We start from the raw sequence: 27,059 nt of genomic DNA, 5'->3' as shown, positions 1-27,059 counted from the left end.
TTTCCTGTGAGAGGACCACATTTGGGGTGCTCATGCCGATGTGGAGATGCCCACAGGGAAACCTATGGTAAGGTCAAGGGACAGTTAGGTCAATTAGAAACATGGGTCTGGAGATCAGAGAAGACACACTTGAGAGTTCTCAGCATACAGATGGTTTTAGGATGGGGCATGGGCGGGAGCCCCCCAGGAAGAGAGCGGAAGAAGAGGAGGGTCCACACCTAGTTCCTGGGGACCTACAGGATCTAGAGAACAAGCAGAGGGACAGCTCAGAGGGAGAAGTCTGAGAAGGAAGAGCTGAAGGGGTAGGGAGAGAGCCAGGAAAGTGTGTGCCTTGGATGCAGAGAAAGGATAATATTCCAAGGAGGTTGCAGGGGCGCCTGGGTGGCTCGGTCGGTGGAGCGAACGACTTCAGCTCAGGTCATGATCTCACGGTCTGTGGGTTCGAGCCCCGCGTCGGGCCCTGTGCTGACAGTTCGGAGCCTGGAGCCTGCTTCGGATTCTGTGTCTCCCTCTCTCTCTCTGGCCCTCCCCTGCTCATGCTCTGTCTCTCTGTCTCAAAAATAAATAAAAACATTAAAAAAAAAGAGGATTGCAGCTGTCTGTGCCCGTTTCTCTTGCATCATTGAATAGATGAAAACGGGGAAGTGTTTTTGGATATGGAAAACTTTTGGCGTTGGCAGGTGTAGTTCAGTAGCAGGAAGGAGACAGAAGAATGAGAGCAGTGTGGTGAAATGGGATGGGAGGATGGAGAATTTAAACACTTGGGTATTTGGTCTACACTCGCCCAGTAAGACCCTGCAAACCGCACTGTGTGGCCTCCTAAGCCTCTCCCACGTGTCCTGGCTTCATCCTTACGCCTGCCTCATTCTCAGTTACCACCAGGTCTCACCTGGTCAAGTCCACTAACAGCATCCCCGCCTCTACTTTGCTCCTTCACATCCTTTCTCCACGGCAGCCAGAACGACCTTCGGAAAACCCTACATCTGATCGCATCACTCCTGTGCTTCAAAGCGTTCAATGGTCACCCATTACCCTGGGGATGAAGTCCAAACCACTTGCGAGTTTCTAGGTCATCTGGCTCCGGCCTCCCTCCCTCCCTCTCTCTCCCCCCTTTTCCCACATCTGCCCTCTAGTCCTTTTCTTTCACCATCACCTTCATTTTTCCAACTGTGCCCCACGGTCATCGTCCTCCAGGTTCAAGTCTGAAGTCTTAGCTTAAACACAGTTTCCCTAGAAAGACCTTCCTTCACCTCTCCTTGAAGCCCCTCCCCTCTACACTATCATCCGAGATGGCTTTGCTTTTCTCTGCCATTCGCACCAGGCAGGCTGTGTCTGTGCTTTACGACCGTGTCACAGCACTTAACACAAAGTAGGCGCTCAGTAAATATTTCTTGAGTGGATTGAGGGGAACCAAGTTCTCATTTCCATGGTAATGCTCCGCCAGAATCTTTCTTCAATGGGAAAATATCTTAAATGGCTTTATTTACTTTCAGCAATGTAAGCTAATGTGGACATTTTAGATGAGGCTTTTCAAAAATCAACAGGTCAACAATATCTCGGGAGGCAAGACCTAGAGACTCAATTATTCTACATCATTGCGACTTATAGATCGAATGTAATGCTTTCATTAAAGGGTTGTTTGTTAATCCAGTTAATAATGAGTCACCTGTTGAGGTTGAACGAGAGGTGAGTGAAACAATCCCTGATTCTGTAGGAGTGATTAGTTACCCATATGTTAATTTGCCTGCTTTCAATTCAGGCACTATTAAAACAAAAAAATCCAAGGGGAGAGGTAGTAGGACTTTAACAGCCATCCATTCTTTGCAACGTTTTCAGAAAGCAAACGAAAATGAACGCTGAAACCAGCCAACAGCAGGGGCACTCATTAACTTAATGCACTTTAATCTTGTGAATAGAACCTAGAGCTTGAATCGTGGAATCTGGAACTGCAGACTTCCACCCCCAGCCACCTGAAAGACATCTCCACATGGCTGTTCCGATGGCACCTCCAATTCAGCACATCCCAATCTGAACTCGTTATCCAACACATTGTGGTTCTTTGCGGAAACCCGCCCTCCTCCTGGGCTCCCCGTTTCACTGCGTGCCACCTCAGACACATAGGCTACCGGTCTCAGCAACATCTTCCTGGGTGCGCTCCTTGGCCCCCCGAAAGTGTCAGGTTACCACATCTTGGGGACAATCTCACAGCAGCCACCCTGGTCCCTTCTCAGTCTCCTGGATAACTCTCACTGAGGCCTCTTAAATTCCTTTCCCATCTCCATGTCCCCCTCCATAAAGCCTCCTGGCTCAGGTATGGAACTCAGCTTTGAAAACCCAGATAAGGTCCTGTCACTTCCGCAAAGCAAGGAAACCAAAAGACCCCCCAAATATTTCATCCCCATCGTAATAACTCATCCTTACTGAACACTGATTGTGTGCAAGCTCCGTGATCAGTGCCCTGCATATGTTATTGCGTGAAATCCTCCCACATAGCCCTCAGTTAACATCCTAACTCCTCACCAACATCTGGCCTCCCTGTCCTGCCCACTTCATCCAGGCTTCTCCCTGGCTCGCCAGGTGCCAGTGGCAGTGGGCTTCGCGTTGCCAGGACACATGGCAAGCCTTGGCTCCTCAAATGCTCTCTGCTTGGTCCAAGCTCGCTTGACTTCTTTCGTCCTATGACTCTCAGCTCAAATGTAAGTTTCACAAAGAAACCTTGTCTGATGGTCCAAAGTTGGCCCCTCCTATTATCATAGAACACCAGCATTTGTTACCTTCTGTCATTACTTTTGTTTGTTCCCTGTTCAGCTCCCTCAGTAGAAGGTAGGCTCCTCCAGGACAAAGCCCAGGTCTGATTTGTTCACCAGTGAGCTGGAGGAGTAGCATGGGGCCAGATGATTGGGGCGCTCCATAAACAGGAGTCGAATGAATAAGAGAAGGAATGAACGAAATCACAGTTCCCGGTAAGCACTCTGGAAATGGTCGCTATCATCAATATCCTCGAGCTCACATCTCTAGTGCTCTTTCTCACCGACCCGGGCTTTCTCTCCAAGCACCCAGATCTGAAAGTGTTGACGTCCCTGCTCAGATCTTTCTATGATGATCACAAGCCTATCACTTTGGTATCTCCTACTACGTGCAGGGAACCATGATGTGGGCTTAAAAAGCATCATCTCAGTTATCCTTACCGACTACCCCACGAGGTAGACTCTCGTTTCCAGGGCATTTGAGAGCAGTTTTGCCTTCTCGGGCCCTTCTTCTATAAAGAACTATTTAATGTTATATATTACACTGCATCCACTGGTAGAATTCGTATACCAATTATACAAATACAATCCAGGCTGGATTCATTATTACAATATTCATTGTTATTCTGATTTTGAAGGAAATGGGAACATTTTCGTGGGCCCTGGACACTAGGCCCAATAGGTCAGCCCTGCTCTTGTGCCCCGTTGTCAGGTGAGAAAACTGATGCTCTCAGGACCGAAAGTCACGGCGAAGAAGAGTGGAGCCGGGACCCGAACCCAGGACAAGAGCGAGTCTGGTCTTTAACTTCTATCCGGAGTTAAAACCCCTGGGACCCACCCAGGCTGTGCTCCAGGATCCCTTCGGGGCGCTCTTTCCTCCCCGGGAGCCCAGAGCCACCAGCCCAGGACAGCCTTTATGCCCCGCCCCCTCGCTCAGGCCCCGCCTCCCGCCGGCTCCCGCCGGCGTCCGGGCGCCTGGAGCCACGACTGAAGGGCAGCTCTCTGTGCCCCGCCCCTTCCCCGGACCAAGGCGCGCGGCCGCGGGGGGGCGGAGCCGCGGGACCGCGCGTGCGCTCGCCCGCCTCTGCCCGTGCGCATGCGCCGTGTTCGCGCGCGCTCGCGGGAGAGGATGGCCGGGGCCGCGCCGGGCGCCATCATGGAGGAGGACTACTTCGGGAGCGCGGCCGAGTGGGGCGACGAAGCGGACGGTGGCCAGGTGAGGGGGGGCGCCGGGCGCCCCCGACGAGGACCGTTGGTCTCCGTCGCCGGCGGGCCGGCCCCGCCCCCGCCGCGCCGGGCCCCGCGGTCACCGAGTGGTTCAAGCACAGCGCGCCCCGCCCCCTCCCCGCCCGGGGCGCGCTCCCCGCGCCCCCAGAGCGCCCGCCACCCGCCTTCGTCCCCGGGCCAGCGGGGCCCGCCCAGAGCGCCGCTGCCCGTCGAGGGGCGAGCACGCGGCCTCTGTGCGTCTCCGTTTCCTCCCTTGCAAACGAGTGGGGGCGGGGACGGGGCGGGAGACCCGGGCGTGAGGTCCCCCGGCGCCGCGGCCGCCTCGCTGGGGTCTGGGTCGCGGAGGGGCCGACCACCCCGTCGTGTCACGACGGGGTCCCAGTGGTCACTCCCTTGGGGCCGGCCTCGGCCTACCGGCCCGCCAGGCAGATAAGGCACGAACTCGACGGCGGATCGGGCTCAGAGCGCCAAATTTGAACAACTAAGTCGCTTAGAAAGTCCAAAACAGCATCATGAGGGGGAAAGTGCAACTTTGGGCTTTCGTAACACGTGTTTTACTGTTTGTAAAACGTACTTTTCGGTGCTTTGGTCTGATCCAGTCAATCCTTCCATCGTTGACCTGGAGGGGTTTGGTATGGAGGCTGAGGAGGGGTCTTCCCTTGTCCCCCCATCCCCCCCCCCCCCCCAGGAGGGTTGGGAACTCCGACCTGGTAGCCCCAGCCCTGCCAGTGTAGTCCAAGTTTATTCTAATCTGAAAACCCACCCGAAGTGCTTGTTTAACATGCAGCTTCTCAGGTCCCTCCGCTGGAGACAGACAGGTTGGCCTGGAGGGGAGCCTGGGGATTTGCCGTTTAGCAAGAGTGCACATCAGGTGTGGGAAATACCGAGCGCTTTGAAGGAAGGACGGAGTGGGGCGCAGGTGGTTGAGGGGGCAGGGGTGCAAGGGGGGCTTGGGAGCTGAGGATCGGAGATGCGAGGACAGGTGCTGTGTTTGTGGAGCAGAAAGGAGTCCTCGGTGGTGAGCCGTCTGGTGGATGCGGCGGCCCGGGGTCTGCGAGGGAACCAGGTCTGAAGGGCCTTTGACGGCTGCTGAACGTGACTTGTTCAAGAGTGTGGGGCAGGGAGTGACAGCACAAGGTTCGTGTGTTCGGAGGCAGCTTCAGCGGACGGCCCGCGCTCGCGCTGTCTCACTCCCCTCGCAGGATTGCGAGCTGGCGAAGGAATGGGGACCCAGCCCAGGTCCTTTGTCTCCACCGCCACTTTATCACACCGCTGGACAACCAATGGGACGTGAATGAGCTTAGTGGTGGCTTCGTGTTCCGAGCGTCCCGTTCACAACGTCACAGCACTGGTCACTCTGGGCCTTCCAGGCATGACCTTACCACTGACGCATATCCAGGGGCCGTCTAGACCAGGGCCCTCGTTTTATAACCCGACAGTCCACCTTGTGCCCTAGTGTGTGCCGCTAGGAACGGCAGAGCCAAGCGTAGATAGACCCCGCCGACAGGAGGCTGGGGAGTCTCGCGTTTGGGGAACTTTCGTCGTGACTCCCATTCAGTGCACCGACCCTCAGAGGCTCTCGGTGATGAGAGGGGTGGACCAGATGTTCCCTTCACGTACATACTGACTGCTCGGAGGAGGAAGAGGAAGTCCAGCAAGGTGACCGAAGGGGCGACATGAGCTGGATTTTGAACGGTGGGGGCGGGTCAGTTTTCGTGACGCCAGGTCTGCTCGCTTGACGCCACGTTACTGGACCTGAGAGGCGGAAGACGCGCACGGAGGCCACGGTGCTGTTAAGTCCAGGTGATGACGATTCAGAGCTGCTGAATGCCGGTAGTGCAGTCTGGCTTCGGGTTGCCGGTGGGGGCTGGCAGGAGACGAGACCGGCCGGGTGGCAAGTGAAGGGTTAAAGTCACGCTAGAGGTTGGAGAGCCTTTCTGAGGGAGACTGGAAACTTTACGCAAGAGAGAAGCATCAGACGTGCGGCCTGTGAAGACCGTGGTGGCGTCAACGTGGAAGGTGACCGAAAGGGAGGCGTGAGGCTGAGCCGCCCGGGACATACTGCTCCTGCAGGCACGCACAAAATAAGGAATGGGAAAGGCGGGAGGAAGGGCCGACGGGAGAGACCTGTGGGAAGCAGAATGGGCGGGTCCTCACGACGGGACGCGCGGTGGAGTGAGGGAGCAGAGGGTGTGAGGGTGACTCACACCTTTGTGAGTTTGGGGTACCCGGTGGATGACGGAATCCTTTACTAAAACATAGGTGGTAGGACAAAGATCTGTTCAGAGGTCAGTTCTGGACCTAATGAGTTTGGAGAAGTAGCAGGCATCCGAGGGGCAGTGAGAATAAACTGCTGACACTTGAGTCTGGAGCTCGAGAGAAAGAGAGAGAGATCCAGGCCAAATTCTAGATTTATGAGCAGGGAGGTGGCATCACCCAAGAAGAGGTAGCAGGAGAGAGTAGGGCTGAGGACAGAGGCCCCAGAAAACAGACCCACAAGGACGAGTCTCGGGGTGAAGGCCAGCCTTCCTTCACGGCCTTGCTCCAGGCTCCCCGCACAAGGCAGGTCTGAAAGACTCCCCAGTCCCCGCAGAAGGAATCTGCTCCCAAAGCATTGCTTACAGAATTGCCCAGGGGTGGGCAGACTTTTTGGTAAAGGACCACATACTAAAGATTTTAGGCTTTGCCGGTCCCCGTCACGACCACTTAACTCTGCCATGACGGGGAGAAAGCAGCCATAGACAATATGTAAAATTCCAAAAAATTCTCAAATGGGTGTGGCTGTGTTCCAACAAAACTCTACTCAGAGAAACAGAAGGGCTGGATTTGGCCCTGAGCCGCGGTTTGCTGATCCCTGGTCCAGCTCTTACACCATCATGTTAGTCACTTGCATGGAAGGTTGGTCTCTCCTCTTTTGTAAAGTCCTTTGGCAGAAAAAGCTAGATCCTGTCTTCTATTTCCGGGGATTTCTAGAGGCAAGTACGGTGCTCAGTACAGAGTAAGCATCTAAAAAGCATCTGCCTAGTAGTTGGGATGACCGTGTTGACACCGGATGGACCTTGATGTCACACATCATCCTGCTTTGTTCTTAGATTCAGTGACTTGCCTAAGGTGGTTTCCACACAGAACAGGGCCTAGTATCCAGCCAGTCCTGCTGATTGGAGGCAAGTCTGTGATCTCTGCTTCCTAACAGCGTATTGATGGCTTGTGCCTTCGAGAATCACTCTATCAGTCTTTGTTGGAAAGCATTAAATGGCACATGTGAAATAATAATAGTGGAAACAATAATAACTGACATCTGTTGAACTCTCACTGAACGTCAGGTGCTAGGCTTGGTTCGTCCAGAAATTGGATTACAGAATCCTTCCAAAAGTCCAATGGGAGCAGCCACTGGTATGATCTTTAATAGAGGAGGAAGCGGATACCCCGAGAGCTTAAGTACCTTGCATGACCACCGTACACACGCGTGCCAGCATGTAGTTGCGATACAGACCCCCTTGGTGTGGTTCTGGATTCCATTTTCTTAGCCACTCGTTACTTGTCCAGCCCACTTCCTGAGATGATCACAGAAGTCAAATGAAGTAACGTATGTGGAACGCTTTTGAAATGGACAGGGTTCTGCAGATTTAAGGTGAGATTGCAGGATACTTGCGTTGATGAAAAAGTAGCCTGGCTCTTTTCATCACCAGCAGGAGGATGATTATGGAGAAGGAGAAGACGATGCGGAGGTCCAGCAAGAATGCCTACATAAATTTTCTACCCGGGATTATATAATGGAGCCCTCCATCTTTAACACTCTGAAGAGGTGTGTGAGAAAGGTCATGTGTGTGGGGAGGAAGCTGGGGAACTTAGAGACAGTGTGTAATGGACCCAGAGGGTGATCTGCAAAAGCCAGAATAATGTGATTTGGGAATGGAAAGCTTCTAGACCCCACCCCACCCCACCCCACCCCCGCTTTAAAAATCTTAATATCCTGACTATCTTGTCATTGATCCCCATGCCCGCCTACATTCCTATGAGTGTCCTAGCTTTTTTTGTTACCTTTTCTAGGTATTTTCAGGCAGGAGGGTCTCCGGAGAATGTTATCCAGCTACTGTCTGAGAACTACACTGCCGTGGCCCAGACCGTCAACCTGCTGGCTGAGTGGCTCATTCAGACAGGTGCTTTGTGGGTGGCCCCGTCCTGCCTGGTCACCCCCCCCCCCACCTTTTTTTAATAGACCTTTGGATCATTATAATGCTGATAAACCGGAAAGGCCTTGTTTGTTTTCCTGGTTTTTAAGACTTCTGTAAGTGGGAACTGAACTTCTTACCCATGTTCATCTGCTTGATTCCTATCTTTGATTCACTAATTTGAGGTTTATGGGTAGCCTGCAAATGGGATTCTCATGGAGCTGTTTTCCCTACCATGTTGTAGAATGATGGGGTCAGACTGTATACCCTCACTGCGTCATTTCTAAGAGGTCTCTTATAGCAAGCGGTGGATGATGGATAATTTAGACCTGGGTATGATTGTGGCTTTTAGCTAATCTGATCAAGGTAGAGCCTCACTGTAAGGCCACTGGGCTGGGTGCAGATGACGTCATGGAGTAGGTGCTGCTGGAAGGCAGTGGGTTCCCTGCTGCCCCAGCTCCTGAACACGGTGCACCTCTCACGGCTGGCATCTGCTCTCTTTGCACCCTGTCGGGTATGTCTTTCTGTCCTCCTGCCTGTCTGTTTTGGCAGTTTGTCCTTGTCTTTACCGAGGCGTCCAAGATGCTGCTGTCCTTTCCGTGAAGGCAGACGGCCTTCTGTGTTCTGCCTTGGGCTCCTTTTTTGGGTCTTACCATTGACCAAGGTTAATAAGTCTGAATTTTTATGAGTGGTCCCGAATTCCAAGTGGTCAGAGGCAATTCTGTGATCTTTGGTTCACATACAGACTTTTGACCTGTCTACTTTTTCCAAAGTAGTGTAACAAATTGAGAGATGGCCATTTTCCATCTGGCTGTTTTCCTTTTCTTTCAGGTGTTGAACCAGTGCAAGTTCAGGAAACTGTGGAAAATCACTTGAAGAGTTTATTGATCAAACATTTTGACCCCCGCAAAGCAGATTCTATTTTTACCGAAGAAGGAGAGGTGAGGAGTCTGTCTTCTTTTTCTAATGCCAGTTCTTGGATCTTTTGCTCATTCCACGTGTGCAGTGGAACGTGGCGTATTAGGTAAGTAGTGCAAAAAGTTGGGTCCTAAAATCAAGGTGTGAGACAGAAATTGTGTAGAGTCAGAATTGCCCTCAAAATGCTCTCTGCAGGGTAGTGAGCTCTTGCACACTGAGAGGCGCACAGGTGGTGAACTAGAGAGGAGGACTGGCAGACTCACACCTCTCACTTCTGTCGACTCTCGAGCACCGGTCCTGGGAGTGGTGTGGGGTACTCGCCCGGGTCCTCCAGGAAGCAGACGCCAGGACGGGATTCTGTGTGCAGGAGATACGAACAACACGCCTGTGAGAGAAGATGGGCGGGGGCTGGGGAGCCACGATGCAGGTCTGGGCTCAGAAGGCAGAAGGGAGGAAGGAAGGTTGGGGGTGAAGAGCCTTAGGCGACCGTGCACTTTTCAGAAAGTTCCAGCAGTGTCAGTGGGTGTCTTCAGGCCACAGTCCCCTGTCACTGGAGCCCCATGTCTCCTGGGAACCAGCCTGCCGGGAGCCCTGCCGTACTCGATTGGTGGCTGGGAGTATCCGGCGGGCAGCTGGCCTTGGCACACGTGGGAGGTGGACTCAGAGGGTCTGTCAGTCACACAGTAGGGGAGCTGAGAGACACGTGTTCGCGGCCACCACACATGGCGATGGCCAAAACCTCTGCCCTATCAAACGGCCTTTTCCTCTTGCCAAGGGCAAGATGTGGCATATGCGTTACTTGTGCCTGTGCTGCGGCCACACTACGTGTACTTCCCTAGACTCGAGTGGCTCCAAGAAGCGCCTTTCAGTGACTCTGGTGTGCGGTTGAGTCTTCCAGAAGCCGTGAGTGGGCTTTCAGGGCTCCAGCGCTGCCGCTCAGCTGCCCGTGTGGCATCGCCAGCTCTGGTCTGCTTCCTGTGCCAGGACCACAGGGCTGGAGCTCGACGCTCACGGGGGCTCTCCCAACTGGAATGTCCAGTGGTTGTTTATGCGATACCGTCTTCACTAAAGCTCAAGCTCGGCCTTTTATCTCGCCATCCGTTTGTTTGTTGGCAGACCCCAGCTTGGCTTGAACAAATGATTGCACATACCACGTGGAGAGATCTTTTTTACAAACTGGCTGAAGCCCATCCAGACTGCTTGATGCTGAACTTCACTGTTAAGGTAGGCAGGGGACTAGTGTCACAGAAAAGGCGAAGGTGTTTATGAGTGAGAGTTATGTTAGTTGGGAAGTGGTCTGTTTCTTTTGAAAGGTCGTATTTGCTTTTTGGTAAAGGTCTCCATCACTTCGCCTCTGTAAATCTGAACAGTGAGAAAGAAAAGCATAGAATATGTATATGTGTTTTTGGATCAACGTGGACTGTGTTTTAGGATTTGGCAGGAACGTATTTTTAGAGTCCATCGTATGCTGAGAGGACCCTTTAAGAAGGCCTGGTTTGGGGCTCTTGGCTGGCTTAGTCGGAGCATGTGACTCTCGATCTCGGGGTCGTGAGTTCGAGCCCTACGTTGGACACGGAAATTAGTTTAAAAAAAAAAAAAAGAAGGCCTCGTTCATCCACTTCATGTTACACACGAAGAAACCGAGATGGGATGGTTAGCCGGGGCCACAAGCCTAGTCAGTGGTGAGGCGGGGATCAGAATAAGCGTTTGAGACCTGAGACCAGTGTTTGCTTGTCCCACCTTCCCACGCACACTGACGACAAGCCAACTTCCTGTGAAACGTGTGGTCACTACCTGTTGACACTCTGGCCTCTCGTTTTTGTATCGTAGCTGATTTCGGACGCAGGGTACCAAGGGGAGATAACGAGCGTGTCCACAGCCTGCCAGCAGCTGGAAGTGTTCTCTAGAGTGCTCCGTACCTCTCTAGCTACAATTTTGGACGGAGGAGAGGAAAACCTTGAAAAAAACCTCCCTGAGTTTGCCGTAAGTTCTTTGTGTGTCTCAGAAGGCGGCCGTGCATCGGGGTCCTGCGTTTTCAAACATGAAATGCTTCTTCCCTGGAGAGAATGTCCAGGTCAGAAGGCCAGTTCCAGCATAATAACTTGCATGCAGAGCGGTTGGGGGTTTGGCTCTTTTGTCGACATCTGTCACTGCCGCAGTTATGGAGCCCCAAACTCTCTCCCCCTGCAACGTTCCAGAAGATGGTGTGTCATGGGGAGCACACGTACCTGTTTGCCCAGGCCATGATGTCCGTGCTGGCCCAGGAAGAGCAAGGAGGCTCCGCCGTGCGCAGGATCGCACAGGAGGTGCAGCGCTTCGCCCAGGAGAAGTGAGAGACAGTGTTTGTGCTCGTCCTGGTCCTGACTAGGTGCTCCCCGCGAAGTTCCCCCTTCGCCCTGTGTCCACCGGCAGAGACTCTAGGCCCTCCTCTTGACAGACAGATGGACTCCCTTCTGTCTAGTAGAGCTAGAAAGGTCAGGGTAGTTTTAGATACACGGAGAGAGCTTGCTTTCTGAAGTTTGGCTTTGATGAGTATTTTATAAGGTACTTGATTATTGTGCAGTTCACTGGATCTGTGACCCTGTGTTTTCATATATTAGGATTCATCAATAGCAAATGATAGCGGTCCTGAAATAGTTGTTCAGTAGTTTAATTGTTCTGTTGCGGTCCATATCTTACGGAATAAAATTAGCCCTTGCTGGCTTTATTCTCTCCTAACGGAGTCTTAATAAGACATGAAAAGTGAGTGGCTCCTCTTGGAAAGTCTGCAAGCTGTATCCAACCCTTCTTTCCCAGTTAGCTCTAAATGCTGTTTTTGTGGGTCAGTCAAGATACCAGTGAATGACAGACATATGAAAAAAAAGGGACCCAAACAATTCCAAGAATGAGGTGTGGAAAAAAAGGAAGGAAAGAGGCAGAGAAGGAAGGAGAGGGCAGGGAGCCACCTTCCTAACAGTGGGATCTGTGCTTTCCCTCACCCAGAGGTCATGATGCCAGTCAGATCACACTTGCGCTGGGCACAGCTGCCTCCTACCCCAGGGCTTGTCAGGCTCTTGGGGCCATGTTGTCCAAAGGAGCCCTGAATCCGGCCGACATCACGGTCCTCTTCAAGATGTTCACAAGCATGGACCCGCCTCCTGTTGAACTTGTAAGTTGCCTTCATTTTAATAATAAGGTGGGACCCCCTCCATCCCGATTAGAAGGGTTATTTTGGAAAGCCTGTGTTTCTCCTAAGTCTCTGAATACAAATTCGTTTCTGTCCTTTTCCTCATCCTCCCCCGTCACGTCCTCGGCGTGCCCTCACTCCTGCCGTAAGCGCATATGGACTGACCTGACGTCTCCTCCTCGCGTTCCTTTTCATCGAGCCGTGTGTGTCTCCTCAGATCCGGGTGCCGGCCTTCCTGGACCTGTTCATGCAGTCGCTCTTTAAACCAGGGGCCCGGATCAACCAGGACCACAAGCACAAGTACATCCACATCTTGGCGTATGCTGCCAGCGTGGTTGAGACCTGGAAAAAGGTACCATCAGTTCTGAGGATCGATGCACTTTTAGGGGGACAAGTAACCTCCTCTCTTTGGTGTTATTTGGGAATTTGGGCTGTAAGAAGTCATGAGCCCAACTAGTGTCAGAAACCTGTTTGTAGTGTTCGTGCATGAAATAGTCGAAGTGCTGAATGTCTCAAGAGAACGTGCATAGCATCTGTTAATACCTTTCGCACTGGAATTTGAAGCGCGACTACAGAAATAAGCAGGTCCCTCTCTGCCACAGGCCCAGCCTCACTGGCTTGTTCCTGCACGCTGGGCGACTCTGACGGGTGGCAGCCGAAAGGACTCGACTCCAGGGACAGGGAAGGGGGTTTGCAGAGAGGGGTAGCCTGTAGCAGATGACCCCAACTGCAAGGCCACCGGGACTCACTAACTCTGTGTGTGTGTGTGTGTGTGTGTGTGTGTTCAGAACAAGCGCGTGGGCATCAACAAAGATGAGCTGAAGTCAACGTCAAAAGCCGTGGAGACTGTTCACAACTTGTGCTGTAATGAAAACAAAGGGGCCTCCGAGCTAGTGGCCGAGCTCAGTACACTTTATCAGTGCATCAGGTGAGCAAATTAAACCTTAGTTCTGAACTTGATCCTTCTGGAGGAGGTTGGTTGAATTTTCTTTTTATTAAAAGCTTATGTATTTAACAAAAGCTTCAGAGACACTGATTTCAGTTTTTTGTAAAATGTATATAGAGGACTTTAAATTGTTTCAGCAGCACAAGTACTTCTCAGGTGCCGGAAGTCTGTTCATGAGTTAGCCTGAGGAAATGGAAGACCAACCAGAATTACAAAAGCTGCTTTGAAGGGAAGGGTCTATTTACCGTAAAAATCAGGCCAACGAAGTGTTGCTTGTGTAGAAGTGACGTGATCACAGCAAGGATACAGACGCCTGCGTTGATCAGACAGGCTTACAGATAGGGTGGTCCTCTTAGGTGTTTGAGGCTTTCCCCTGGTAGTCTCTACTAGGGACCGAGAGAGGGTTTGCCAAATAAACCTTCAGCCCAGTCCAGGCTCCCTGAGAGTTCTGCATTAACGATCTTTTAAACCAATAGTGGTTGAAAATAAGCCAGTTACTGAGTTTGGGTCCCTGTAGCACACGTTGAGAGGATCCCGGCCTCCTGAGACCGTCTCTCTGACCAGCATCTCCTTGGCAGAGCAGAGGGAGAGCCACTTGCTGGGATAGATGGGGTGGTGGTGTTTCTTTTTTTAACTTCATTTAAAGGAAGCATTGTGCCCCATTTTCCCGTAGGTTCCCGGTGGTGGCCATGGGTGTGCTCAAGTGGGTGGACTGGACTGTGTCAGAGCCGCGATACTTCCAGCTACAGACCGACCACACCCCGGTACACCTGGCCTTGCTGGACGAGGTACGGGGGCTGCGGGGCCTTGGGCGGCACTCGGTGTCCGTGCCTTATCCTGCTCGTGCCTGTCCTGCCAGTACCTCTGTCACTGAATCCACAGGCTACTCGGTACAGAGCTAGTGACTTTTTATCCTCAGGGAGGATTTTTCTTTTAAGGAACTGGTTTTGGGGTGCCTAGATGGCTCAGTCTGTTAAGCGTCTGACTCTTGATTTTGGCTCAGGTCGTGATCTCACCATTCATGAGATTGAGCCCCCCACCAGGCTCTCTCCACTGACAGCATGCAGCCCGCTTGGGATTTTCTCTCTCCCTCTCTGCTCCTCCCCCTGCCCCCAGAAAAAATTTTGTAATGTTTCCTGATCTATTTTAATTTTTTTAATGTTGTTTATTTATTCTTGAGTTAGAGAGACAGCACGAGCAGGGGAGGGGCAGAGAGAGGGAGGGGCAGAGGGGGAGACACAGAATCGGAAGCAGGCTCCAGGCTCCGAGCTGTCAGCACAGAGCCCGATGTGGGGCTCAAACTTGTGAGCCACGAGATGACCTGAACCAACGTCGGATGCTCAACCGACTGAGCCACCCAGGCGCCCCTATTTTTGAGAGAGGGAGCACAAGCTGGGGAGGGACAGAGTTAAGGGGACAGAGGATCTGAAGCAGGCTCTGTGTTCCCATCAGAGAGCCCGGTGAGGGGCTCGAACTCGGGAACCATGAAATCGTGTCCTGAACTGAAATCAAGAGTTGGACGCTTAACCACTGAGCTTCCCGAGGGTCCCAAATAAAAAGAAAATTTAAAGAAGGAACTTGTTTCATTGGCTCCATAGATTTCTCAGTTTTTAGCAAGTGTTCCGAAAGGACGAGCAAAGGCACGAAAGCTGACCGGCTTTGGGCGAGGGCTGCCGTCATTAGCCGCCCGCCGTCTGCCGGCCGCGACGGTGATGGCGGTTCCGGGCACCGATGGTGAGCCCGGGGGCCCGGCCGCGGTGCTCAGCGAGGCCCCCTTTGGCGTGTTTGTAGATCAGCACCTGCCACCAGCTCCTGCACCCCCAGGTCCTGCAGCTGCTTGTTAAGCTTTTTGAGACGGAGCACTCCCAGCTGGACGTGATGGAGCAGGTGAGCAGGCGGCCCATGGGCTTCTGGAGGCTGGGGAGAGGACCCGTTGTGACGGATTTGTCTGCCCCCGCCCTTGTAGCTTGAGTTGAAGAAGACCCTGTTGGACAGGATGGTTCACCTGCTGAGTCGAGGTTACGTACTTCCTGTTGTCAGTTACATCCGAAAGTGTCTGGAGAAGCTGGACACTGACATTTCACTCATTCGCTATTTTGTAACTGAGGTCAGCAATACACCGTTTGTTTGTTTCACGTTTCTACTGTTAACGCTAGCGGAGCCTTTTGGCTTAATTAGTTTATTTTGTGCCCAGCTCTGAGAACTGTGCTCTCTGCTAATCGTGGTGACAATGGTTACATACCATTTACCAAGCACATCCCACCTTCAGGAGCCATATTCTGTGTTTTGCCCGTAGAACCACATGGGGTCTTAACGTTGGAGGCTCGTATTGTCACCGGGGAGCAAAGAGCGGGGAGGGGAGGGTGACTGTCCCCAAACTGTCTGCCATTTCATCGGATGATGGTGGGACGCCGCTCGTGGGCTGTGTGGGGAACGACCTGGTGCTCTCTCGTCCTAGGTGCTGGACGTTATCGCTCCCCCGTACACCTCTGACTTCGTGCAGCTCTTCCTCCCCATCTTGGAAAACGACAGCATCGCAGGCACCATTAAAACAGAGGGCGAACATGACCCCGTGACGGAATTTATAGGTAGGGTTGGGACGTACGTGTCCCTCCGCCGCGACCTTGTCACCGTTCACCTCCTGTTTCTAACCCCGTGCCTGTTTTCCTTCTGTGTTAAAGCTCACTGCAAGTCTAACTTCATCCTGGTGAACTAATTCGGTGCACCCTCCGGAGCTGACACAGAACGTTCCGAGACCAGTTGTGGGAAAGCCCTCCCAGGAGCCGTTGCCGAAGAGGCCCCGTCCGCATCTTGGGACCGGGCCCTGGGGGAGGAGGTGGGGACTGTGGAGCCGCTGCTACGGGCGGCCCCCTCTCCTAGGGGCTCGCGCTGCCCCCAGACCCTGCTGCCCGTGTTCTCCCCCTGGCGAAGGAACAGAGTCCCTCCCGCGGGTCGCGGCGAGCTCGGGACCAGAGACTCGGAGATGAACTACCTTCCGAGGTGACTTTTCTCCCAAGAACCCGATTGGTTGACATTTTGTCATGTTAATTTTCCAAGAACAAATTAAAAAGTCTTTCTGCTGGATCGGCAGGTGTAGATCCTGGTGGTGTTCTCGTGTGTAAATAAGGCACGCTCAGGCTCCACTCCCGCGGGGAGTCGTGTATTTTATTCATTACCACTCGGGTGATCTGAGATGGCCTTCTCCACCCCCACCACTGATTCCCAGGTGACAGAACAACTGGTGATCAGTCTGACCTCGTTTACCACATTATAGGCCACCGTTGCCCAATAGAAAACACCAAATCACGTACTGAGGAGAACAGAGACCACACTCTGGCCGGGCACACCGTGCTGCCGGCCCCGGGGTCTCCGCCCTCCCATTTCCGACCCTTGAAGGATGGCTTCCCCGCCAGCCGGGCAGCCGTCCGCTCGGGTCAGCCCCGAGTTCCTGCAGACGGCGGCACTCCTGGCCCAGCGCCCTCAGCGATGGGATCCCCCCTGACGAGGGCTCACGATACCATCTCTTAAACCCCTGCTCTTCCGGAGGCCTGGGTCTTAGACGATGGGGTCCCCGAACGTGCAGTTCTCCTCGATAGCGAGGTTGTAGTCGGCACCCTTCCCGTCTTTGTAGGTGCTGGTCACTATCCGCATCCAGCCTCGCTCACCCTGTGGCGGGGGGGGGGGTGGGGGTGGGGGGTGGGGGGTGGGGGGGTGGGAGGGCACCACACGTTCGCTCATCCCCGTCTCCTGTGCCCCCCGCTGCCCGTGCGCTGCCCGCCACCGTCTCAGGCACCGTGCCTGCCCTTCCCGGGACCCCTACTCAGAAATACCTTCTGTGAAATACTTTGGCTTGGTTAATATTTAACAAGCGAGGTACATGGCCCTGTGAGCCCAAAGAAAATTAATGTAACTAAAATGTTGACTCTTCAAGCCAGATGACTTAACTACCTATTAATATCCCCGGTTTATGGTCTTTTAATAAAAACACTGAGTTCATCACTTCGACATTAATCACTCTCCCCCACTTCATAGTAATGAATTTGTGTCTTCAGCTGTTAATGGTTAATACTAGGCCTTAGAAATGAAAATTCTGGCAGTTAATTTATCTCCCCTGGATTTTTGACCCAACTCAAAAGTAGTTTTGAAAAAATGCCGCCGTATTGGGGCGTATCTCCTAAGAGAGCCGAAACTGTGCCGGCAGAAAGGATGAGATGGTTGCAAAGGAACAATCGGGCTGAACCAAAAGTTCCAAAACAGCGCTTTGCAACCAGGGCGGGGTCCCCAGGAGACACTTGGCAAAGTCCAGAGACATTGTTGGTGGCCACGTGGGGCGAGGAGGAGCCACTGGCGTCTAAGGGGTAAGGGGCAATGACAACCCTCCCCCCACGAAGGATCTGACCCTAGATGTCACCGGTGCTCCTGGGCCGGAGCAAGGAGCCCCCCAGCCCCCGCTCAGCGCTGCAGCGCCCGGCTGCGGAGCCTGGGGGAGGGTGGGGGGAGGGCCCTTACCCACGGTTCTCCCCAGGAGTTGCGGACGATCCAGTACTCCGTGCCGTCGCTGACACCCCAGCCGGCCACAGAAATGACGTGGTTTATGTAGGCCTTGTCGTGGTACTCCGCATAGATGCCTCCCGTGTAGTTGACCATCTTCTCCGTCGCCATGATACCGCAGCTGAGCGCAAGCGCTTGAATCAGCACTCGGGTGGGAAGGACTCACCCCCCCTTACAGACGGTCCTGTGGACCCAACCCGGGTCGCGCATCGGGACGACCCTGCCCGAACTTCTGTCCCTCACTCGAGTGTGCACACGTGTGCGTGCGCTTCACCCTCGCTACGATCCCAGACGCCCTACGATCCCTCACACGCCCAGACAGGGAAGTCGGCCCAGGGAGGGGGCGGGGGGGGGGGGGTGACACTGACTGGGGCCCCTGTGCCCAGCTGGCAGGGGGCTCCGGCTCCTCACCTGATGGGGCCGTTGGCGTAGATTTCTGCCATCATCTTCTCCCGCCCGGAGAGGGAGCCATAGTCGCCGACTTTCCAGAGGGTGTAGTTCTGGATGGCATGGCACTCTCTGAATTCAGTACAGGTTCCACACTGGTTAAACTTGTCGCACTCTGCGGGACAGCACGCGAAGTCGGCGTGAGACGGGCCCCTCGGGGACCCGCGAACAAAGAAGCACGTGCACACGCCCTCTCCACGCTTAACTAACAACCGGGAAGCATCTTGCCGACAGGTGCTGCCGAACTAGGCTCTTCGTCCGGCTGCGAGGGAGCGGGGAGGACCCCCTCCCCAGGCTTCGGCAGGGAAGAGCACACAGCTTAATCAGCTCATAGTAGGCACTCAAGAGCGAGCCTGTTCTCCTTTAAAGGCCAAGAGCAGGGTCTTTTCACAACACAGCTGAAAGGAGTGGGATTAAATTATCAGCTTTTAATAAGCTAATTGTATTGCTGGCTAGTGAACAGGCCAATACATTTGGAAAAAATTAAGCATTTTCTTATTTATTTTTTTTGGTTTGAGGAGGTTTCAAGAAGTAGGCTAAAAAAAAAAAAAAAAAGACCAAGTGTGGCTCTTAGTTGTGTAAGAAAACACCATCCCCTGCGCTGTCCCCGGGCCCTCAACATCCCACTTTGCACCCCTCCACCCTGCCTTGTTACGGCTCTCGTGTTACCTACTTGTTACAATTTCCCAGCCGTCCAGATTCCTCCCCCAGGACCACAGACTCCTTGAGGCCTAACCTGCTGGTTTCGTTTGTCCCCAGGACACCAAGTGCCCCAAGCCCAGTATCATTGGCAAGGGACAGATCCGCGGCCACATTTGCTAATACAAAGAGCGGACTATGTACCGGCAAACAGTCGGCTCTGCTCAGTGGCACTGGTGGGTTGGAGGGGCCTGGCCTAGGCTGGACGAGACCAGTGCAGGGTGAGGGAGGGCAGGGCCCCTGGGACCACCTGATCCCCCATCCTGCAGAGCCTTCTCCCCTTCACCTGCCCTCTCCTTGGTTCTCTGACCCCTGTTGTATTTACCACTTCAACAAGACTCACCCAACCAGTCTGGGGGAATTCGTTCTGGCTGGGCACTACGGCTCCGGAGGCGACGTGAGGGCACCGTGGGTGTGGCCCAGAGTATGCTCGGGCCCTGAGAGGGCACTGGGTGCTGCCGGAACTCACCCTTTTATGGAGGGAGAGGGCAGGGGCGGAAACGCACTCGGGCTCCCCCTTCCTCCAACACTGCGGTCTCAAATGTCCCATTAAATTCATCCCAGTTCTCCGCCCTGGCCAAGAGGGAGCTCTGACAGCGACAGGTGACTTAACGGCTAATTACGGGCTGGACCTTCTTTCCTTCGGCTTCCAAGGAAAGCAGCCTAGGGCTGTGCCAGCTCCCGAGACTCCAGGCAGGCTGGCTCTGCTGGTCCCTGCAGGACCCCTCGGCCCCACCCCTGCCCGTGTGCTCAAAGCCCAGGCCGGGGAACGAGCTGATGCCGTGTTCCAGCCGGGCCCTCGTGCCTCCAGTTCCGGGCCGCAACCCACCTGCAGGCCTGCTTTCCTCACCCACCCCTGGAAAACCTTCTCTTCCCTCTGCAGGGCTCACCTTACAGACGCCCAGGAAACCCCCAAAATGCCAACATGGCAGAACCCAAGCACCGTGGCCAGTCCTGGCCACAGGGGACACGAGGCTGGAGACACCCGCCCCAGGTCTTTTCTGGGGGTCTTCTCAGGAAGGACCGTGGACTCCCAGCTGCCCGCTCCCCCAGCCCCACGGGGTTCAATTTCAAGGTGGCGGGGGGCTCCCCGCTCCGTCCCACCCTCCCCCAGCGCCCCAGCCACGCTTTCCCCGGGGGGACGGTGGGGGCGGGCGGGCACCTACCTTGGTCCTTAGCCTGGTAGTTGTTGCAGGTCTCGTCGGGGATGCCGTGCTCGTGGGCGTACCCCCACACCGGCAGGTCGTTGCCCCCCTCGCAGGAGCCCGCGTCGCCGCAGTCGATGACGTGCTGCACGGACAGCAGGGTGGAGGGCCAGGCCCCCTTCCTCTTGATGTTGATCCGGTCTGCGAGGGCAGCACGTGCACCTGGTCAGCGCCCGCCCCTCGGGGTCTCCGCACTCCAGGGCCCCCCGCCCCGGCCCTTCCGGGCACGGAGGCGTCTGTCCACACCACTGGCCACCCGGTGCCACGCGGGCAGGGCCAGGTCCGTCTGCCCCGCTGCCCGCGCCTCGGAAGGGCCTGCTGAAGGGCCCACAGGCCCCCAAGACAAGAGCGCGGGACAGGACAGTCCTGCCCCTTGAGGCGCCACCCCCACAGCAGCCCTGGGGCCCCCTCACCTCCCTGGTGTCACCGCACAGACCTCCACTCATCTGACCAGCCCCGTGCCTTCAGAAACCCGCCGTCAATCTGCGCCCGCTGCCCCTTCCTCCGTGCTCCCTGGCCGCTCCTTGGCCCAGAGAGCTGTCCCTGGGGACAGCCCTGTGCAGCCCCCGGGCCTCCCCGGCCGCGCCAGCTCCAAGCAGCTGCCGCCACCTCACCTGCTGACGACTGCACGTACTTCCCTGGGCCCGTGTCCCGCAGGGCTCAGCTCCAGACCCCAAGCACGCCGCCTGACACGCAGCAGGGGTTCACGAAGTACCAGCCGCGTAAATGAGGGAACGAATTTTCTTTTCCTGACCCGAGCCCGGCCCTGGCTGCTGACCCCGGGAGGTCACGCCCCTGGCAGCTCCTGATGGAGGCTCCCCAGCCTCACACCCCGCGGTGCAGGGCCTGCGGGCCAGGAGAGGGCCCCCTTCGCCCTACTGCCCTCTCCAAGCCATTTTGCCTCCACCGGTCTCGGTTTCCTTCCACACGGCGGTAAGGGTGTCCCCGTTCTTGGGCTGATGCCTGCTGGTGCACGGGAGGGTTTGCCCTCAGCCTCAGCCCCAACCCCCACCCATCTGAGGGCTCTCCAGATTCCACTGGAAAACTCCAAGGCAGGTCCCTCGACTCCCTGCCACCCGGGGTACAGGCTTTCTGCAGCCCGCACCCACCTTCTGTGGCACATCCCTGCCCGCCCACCCGAGGCCCAAGCGGGCCCTGGGCCCTCTCTCCCCCATCAGTACCTGCACACACGTGGACCTGCCTCCCCTTCCTCCCTCCCCCCTCTCTCGTCCTTCTCTTTCTTTTTTTTAATGTTTATTTTGAGAGACTGAGGAGGAGAGGCAGAGAACGTCCCAAGCAGGCTCCATGCTGTCAGCGCAGAGCCTGACGTGGGGCTGGATCCCATGACTCCGATGCTTAGAGCCACCCGGGTGCCCCCGACATCGGCAAAGGGCCCCTGAGCCCCGCACGCGCCTCCCCACACACTGCAGTTCTCTGCTGCCTCGTGAGGCTCCCGGCAGCCCTCCGGGTCTCCATTCCCAGCCCCGCTGTCCCTTCGGCGCCGGGCCAACCTGGCTGGGGTCTCCTCCCCACTGAGGAAGCTGCTCTTGGAAGGCCGAGGACCTCCATGCTGCCAACTCTGAGGCCTACTTCCCCAGCCTCGTCTCCTCCGGGCCCTGCCCGGCAGCGGTGGGCAGCAAGGCTGCTCCATCCGCGGCCCGGTCTGGCCTCCCCTGCACCCGGATCAGGCGTCCCCTCCCTCCCTGACCCAACCCCCGGGGGGGGGGGTGGTCAAAGACGCTCCCCGCGTGGCCCGAACGTAACTGGAAGTTCCTCTCCACCTGCTCGTCTTCCTCCATCACCCACAGGTGCTTGTCCACACCTGCTGTGCGCCCGGCGGTTTTCCGCACTGGGAACCCAGCGCTGGACACAAAAACAGTCAAAGCCCCGACCCGTGGGGTCCCCACACAGGACAGGGAGCCCGCGTACAGAGGCTCTCGTAGGTCAAGTAAGCATTCTGTGCTCGCTCTGCGTGCAATCGCGGAGGGTTTCCAGTGGGACAGAAGTACAGTCCGACCTGGGGCTCAGTAGACAGGTGGACGGCAGGGGGGCGAGGGGGCAGAGACCAGGCGGTGCCAGCGCCCGGGGCTCAGAGTAGGGGTGCAGCGATGGGGGCTGCAAAAAGCAGAGGGGTTCAGAACATACCCTGCAGGTGAAACCGACAAGATCCGTCCCAGGATCGAAAGGGGGGCGGCGCTAGGCTTCCACGGGAGCGACGGGAAGGATGAGTGGCTCGGCCAGGTGGGGTGGGGGGGCTGAGGCGTGAGGTGTCCGGGCAGAGGGAGGGCAGCGGACAGCTGGTGTCACGGAGGCGCAGGTGAAGGCTGAGACCCGGGGAACCCAGTGCTCACGGGGAGGGGGAGGAGCTGGCAGAGGATATGGAGGCGCAGCCAGGAAGTAGGAAGAGCCGTAGTGTGTGGTGAAAGGCGGGGACAGCGCGCCAGGGACAGGTAGGTGATCAAGCGCGACCGTGGAGGGTGAGGCCCGGCGGCTGACGGCTGCACCTGCCGGCGTGGCGGCCCCTCGCGCCGAGTGGGAGGTGAAGTGAGGCTGGACGGGGTCCGAGGACAGAGGAAGGGGCCCGCAAGTGGGGCAGTGGCTGGGGCGGCATGGGCTCCAGGCCTCCTGCTCACGTGCTCCTGGCGATGGCCGGGTCCAAGCACAGGGCAAAGGGCCCGGGGACAGGAGGAGAGGCAGACCACGACCGGCTGTGTTAGGTGGCAGCCCGCCGGGCCGGCGCCCCTGGAAGTCCCCTTTTGAGGGCTTCTGTTTTCTCAGTGAAAGAGGAAGAAGGGTCCTGCTGCTGGGGGACAGCGTCATGGGAGGAGACGGTTGCCCCGGAGAGTCCGCTCCGGAGATGCGGCAGGGCTGACCCTCTGAAAATGGAACCAGGTCGAGGGCTCGCCCTGGTGACCTTTGTGGCTCTTCTGTCCATCCCCCACCCCGAGGGCCACCACAAAGGCCCTCTTTCAGTTCCGCGCTGTGAGCACCATGCCCGCCGAGGCCTTTGCCCTGACCCTCCGCCTGGGCCTGCCCACACCCTGCCCGCCCGGCCCAAGGCCTTGCAGGGGCTGCAGGGGTTAAGCCTCTGGCTCCACATCCCAATCAGGGGGCCTCCCAAGCCTCCCACACCTTGGAATGGCACCGCAGCCTATCTGCCCCCCTTTCCTCCTCCTTCCGGCAGGGCCAGAAGGATGCCCCAGACCACCCCCCTCCACTCCTCGACCCAAAGACGCCCAGCAGAAGTCCTGGCCCAAAGGCCAGGCTTCTGGGCTCTACTCCCAGCTGCCACTCACACCACACCCGAGTCTCCTGACCTCCTTGCCAGGGACCTCAGCTTCCTCATCTGCAAAGTGGGAACAGTCCCAGGGCAGCTCGGAGGCTTCAATGGAGCCACCAAGCCTCAGAAGCGGCAGCAGCCTCCCTGTTCTTAATCAAGTTAACACAAGGCCACGAGTACACCAGGCCTGCCCAGTGAGCTGCCCCGCGGGGACGAGGCAGTGGTCCCCTGCCCCCCCAGCCAGCCAGTCCCTTCTGCAACGGAACTCTCCCGTCACTGGAGGCCCCTGGGTCGCCACTGGAGGTGGCGGAGCCCCTCCCGCACCTCCCAAGCCAGCCTGAGGCTGAATGGAGGCCCGAGGCTGGGGGAGGTCTCTGCTCCCTGCTCTCCCAAGGCAAGGCCCAACAGCCCTCGTGGGTGGTGTGGCCCTCAGCTTCCCCTCCTTCGTCCCCTCACCGGGGCCAGGGGCCAGATGAGAAAACCGGCCAGCCTTGCTCAATATTCCAAGCCCAGGATGGGCGTCAGCTCAAATATTAACTGCTGCTGCAAAGCAGTTTCACTTCCTCGTCCCCAAATACTGGCAGGGGATTTTGGGTGAGTCTCACCTCTGGTCTGATCCCAAAGGGCCGGGGTCACAAGCTTTGGGGGAGAAACGGCACCTGGGAGCCGCATGTCACGGGGCGGCTGGCCCTCGTCCTGTCTGCCACCCACGGGCCCCAGGCGGACGCACAGTCCAGCCTGCAGTACTTTGGCCTTCCCTCCACGGGGAGGAACCGCAGAGGTCACAGGTCAGCTCCCCTAGGCTGGAGAGGCTCGGCCACCTCCCGCCCCACGCTGAGCCCTGGCGCAGAATCCCGGTGGCTGCCTGTGCCGCCCAGGAGGCAGTGTGGACAGGCCTTTGCGGCCCACGGTCCGGAGGGGCTGCGGAAGCCCACCTACCCGCCATGGCGCTGGTGCTGCCGTGGGCCCAGCAGGAGCCGCAGTACTGGGGGATGTGCTGGTTCCTGGTGACACTGGCGTAGTTGACGCCGTTCACGTTCCGCCAGTCCCAGCTCTTGGGCAGGTCCCTCGGGGACAGATACTCGTGAGGCCGGGGGTACGTCCTGGGAAGAGACCAGCACGAACAGATTCAGCGCCCGCTCCCCTCCCCAGAATGACAGGCTGTGGGAGCCAGCGCCCGAACCCCCAGGGGAGCCCCTCTCCCAGGGGGCACCCCAGCCCCCCCCCAGGGGGTCGTGAAGGAGGCAGCGCAACCCCACATGCGGGAACCACATGGCTTCCCCGCAAGCCCCCGCCCCCACCCAGGCCCCCAGGTGAGGCTTGTCCCACCTTCCAAAGGTAAAGAAAAAGAGCGATCCCCCCCAAAAAAACACAGGATCTGGATTTGACCCTCAAAGGTCACGGGAGGCAGGCAGCACACCAGGTTCCTGTAACCCGGGGGAGCCCGGGGTGGGGGGCCCGGCCCCGCGCGCGGCCGACCTGCGCCCCAGCTTGGACAGCTGGTCCCCCCGCAGGGGCAGGCGGCAGCTGTGACCCGCTCGGAAGTAGGGCCCGGCCCGCGCGCCCGCCAGCAGCAGCAGCAGCAGCAGCAGCGGCCCGGACGGCGCCATGGCTCCCGGCCCGCCGGCCTCTCCCAGCCCTCCCCGCCCCGCCCGGGCCTTAAGCCGGCCGCGCCCGGCGACACACCCCCGGGGCGGGGCCGGCCGCTGGCCCCGACCCCGCCCGCCGCCCCGCCGCCAGGCCCGCGGCCCGGCAGGTGCAGCCGCCCCCGCATCCCGCGCGCGCATCCCACCGCGAGGCCCGCGCGCGGCCCCAGGTCTGCGCCCCGGGCCTGGCCTTCCCGGCCCCGTTCCCCGGAGGCCCGGGCTCTCCCCGGAGAGGCGCTCCCCGTATGCAGAGAAGGAAGGAGAGATCCGTCTAGAAGATCCCCGCCCCCCCACCCGCCCCAAGGAGAAATTCCACCCGGCCCAGAAATCATTACCTCTACGTTCCAACTTCCAAAGATGCTTGAAAAGCTTTCCTGCTAACAAAACGCGTCATGGGTCAAAGGGGAACCGAAAGCAGAAGTGGGTCCCCGAGGCCCTGGTTTTACGACCTAACAGTGCCTCCCTCCCTCCTGCTCCTCGTGGGTGGCAGTCACTTGAGCAGACCCACTGGCGGCCGCCTTCCTCCAGGAAGAAGAGGTCCAGGCGCTTCATGCCAGGGGCCTCACCGGCCGTGGGGGCCACGGACGAGCCCACGCTGCTCTTGCGGGGCTCCAATGGGCATTCCGTGGCCTCCCCGCGGCCCCTCCCTCTGCTCGCGCCAGGCTGGCCATCAGACGTGAACACGCGTGCCTCGTGGGCTTCCAGCAACTTCCCAGACCACCCTCGGAAGCGCTGAGGTGGTCGGGGAATCCCGGCAGAGCGGGGAAGCCTGTCTGGCAGAGCCTGTCGGAGCCCGGCGGGCCGCAGAGGCAACGTCCGGCCCTGCTTTACCCGTCCAGAAGTTTAGTCCCTGCTCCTGAAAAGCCGTTCGCTGAGGCACCGCGCGGACCTGGGCTCTAACCACTGACGTGTCCTTTAGCTTCTTGCGAAGTCGGCTCCTGGTTGGGAGGTGGGGTGGGGGTGGGATGGGGCTGCCTCCTGGTTCTGGGAGATCAAGCTCAAGACTGCACTGGGGGGAGGGGGCAACTGAAACCCGGCCTCCAGATGCTGGTTTGCCCCAGCACGTGTCCCGAGGCCTGGCCTCAGAGCCCTTTGCTCCACTCTGGGTAGGAAATGTGTCGCACAGGCTTCCCCTGCCGCGTCACATCCACTGAGGTGAATCAGGTCACCCACGTGGGGGAAGAAAGCCAGTGGCTGTCCCTGTCATGTCACCGGGTGGGGTATTCCTGAAAGGTGGACTTCTGGTACCTTCTAAAGAGGAAGCTAGAAGTTCATCACTGCTTCGGGACAGCCAGAGTGCTCACAACATGGCGGGTGACAAATATCTTGGAGACCCTTATCTCGACAGACGGTCACGGTCCAGACGGCAGTCACGTGTTTTACAACATCAGATCTGAAAGTCCAGGATGGGGAAGGCTCACTCAGTGCTTCCCCTCTGATGGCTGGGCTGTGAGGTCTGAGGCCTCATCCCTAATAATGGGTGAAACTGTGCTGACCTGTAAGTTTTTCCACCGCAGGGGCTGAGGGCAGGTCACCCGAAGTGGCCGCTTTGGCGTGAAGGTTACTCTCAGTGGAAGGCAGCTGAGACCCTGCGGGCTCAGAAGGAACGTCTGCCCCTCCCTTAACTCCATCAAAGAATCTAAATTGTGGGTCTTTCCCGGAAGAAAGGTTACTGGCAGAGATGCATTTTATCTGGGCCACCCATCTGTGTGGCAGGACCGTGGACGTCTAGTTCCCTGCTCTGCTCTTATTGAAAGGGCGGGCCTGAGCTCGAGCTAGCTCGAATAAAGGCTCTTTGCTTTTGCATCGGACTCGGCTCCCTAGTGGTCTTTGGGGATCACGAATTCTGGGCATAACATTATCTCCGTGTGAAGGGCACTCCTTCCCTCTCAAGTCCCAGACCCTGTCCCCCTAGTTCAGGTCACGTATGCCTCATTTTGCCTGTCTTTGGAGTTTCTGTCTGCGTGGATTCCCGGTACGCACGCCATTAAGTGTGATTTTCTCCTGTTACTCTGCCTCGTGTCAATTTGACTCTTACTCCAACTAGAACAACCT

At 57.0% G+C, this 27,059-nt stretch overlaps 2 protein-coding genes across 4 annotated transcripts; one reads left to right on the top strand and one right to left on the bottom strand.

Annotated features, from left to right (window-relative positions):
* The first annotated feature begins 3,824 nt into the window (after positions 1–3,824).
* Positions 3,825–16,272, top strand: NELFCD (negative elongation factor complex member C/D). 3 transcript variants are annotated; one of them, XR_007150712.1, is made up of 15 exons: positions 3,825–3,963; positions 7,664–7,779; positions 8,025–8,134; positions 8,978–9,087; positions 10,181–10,288; positions 10,895–11,047; positions 11,263–11,393; positions 12,047–12,212; positions 12,448–12,582; positions 13,019–13,158; positions 13,850–13,964; positions 14,968–15,063; positions 15,143–15,194; positions 15,635–15,764; positions 15,858–16,272. XR_007150712.1 is itself a non-coding variant. In XM_047851461.1 (15 exons), exons 1-15 carry the CDS (start codon positions 3,844–3,846, stop codon positions 15,890–15,892), a joined length of 1,806 nt encoding a protein of 601 aa, XP_047707417.1. In that variant the 5' UTR covers positions 3,825–3,843; the 3' UTR covers positions 15,893–16,272. The 3 variants fall into 3 exon arrangements, 2 of the variants coding, with proteins under 2 accessions (XP_047707417.1, XP_047707418.1); XM_047851461.1 differs by having other exon boundaries at positions 15,143–15,283; XM_047851462.1 differs by having other exon boundaries at positions 3,856–3,963; positions 7,667–7,779; positions 15,143–15,283.
* Positions 16,273–16,320: 48 nt separating this feature from the next.
* On the bottom strand, positions 16,321–25,005 carry CTSZ (cathepsin Z). Its single transcript, XM_047851465.1, has 6 exons — positions 24,838–25,005; positions 24,298–24,461; positions 20,040–20,219; positions 18,139–18,289; positions 17,686–17,848; positions 16,321–16,842 (listed from the first exon to the last, which is right to left on the bottom strand). The coding sequence occupies exons 1-6, from the start codon at positions 24,966–24,968 to the stop codon at positions 16,732–16,734; spliced, it is 900 nt and encodes a 299-aa protein (XP_047707421.1). The 5' UTR covers positions 24,969–25,005; the 3' UTR covers positions 16,321–16,731.
* Between the last annotated feature and the right edge of the window lie 2,054 nt (positions 25,006–27,059).

Source organism: Prionailurus viverrinus, chromosome A3, assembly GCF_022837055.1.
Source record: "Prionailurus viverrinus isolate Anna chromosome A3, UM_Priviv_1.0, whole genome shotgun sequence".
NCBI lineage: Eukaryota > Metazoa > Chordata > Mammalia > Carnivora > Felidae > Prionailurus > Prionailurus viverrinus.
The sequence above is the reverse complement of the archived record's forward strand: the minus strand, read 5'-3'. Positions and strand labels throughout refer to the sequence as shown.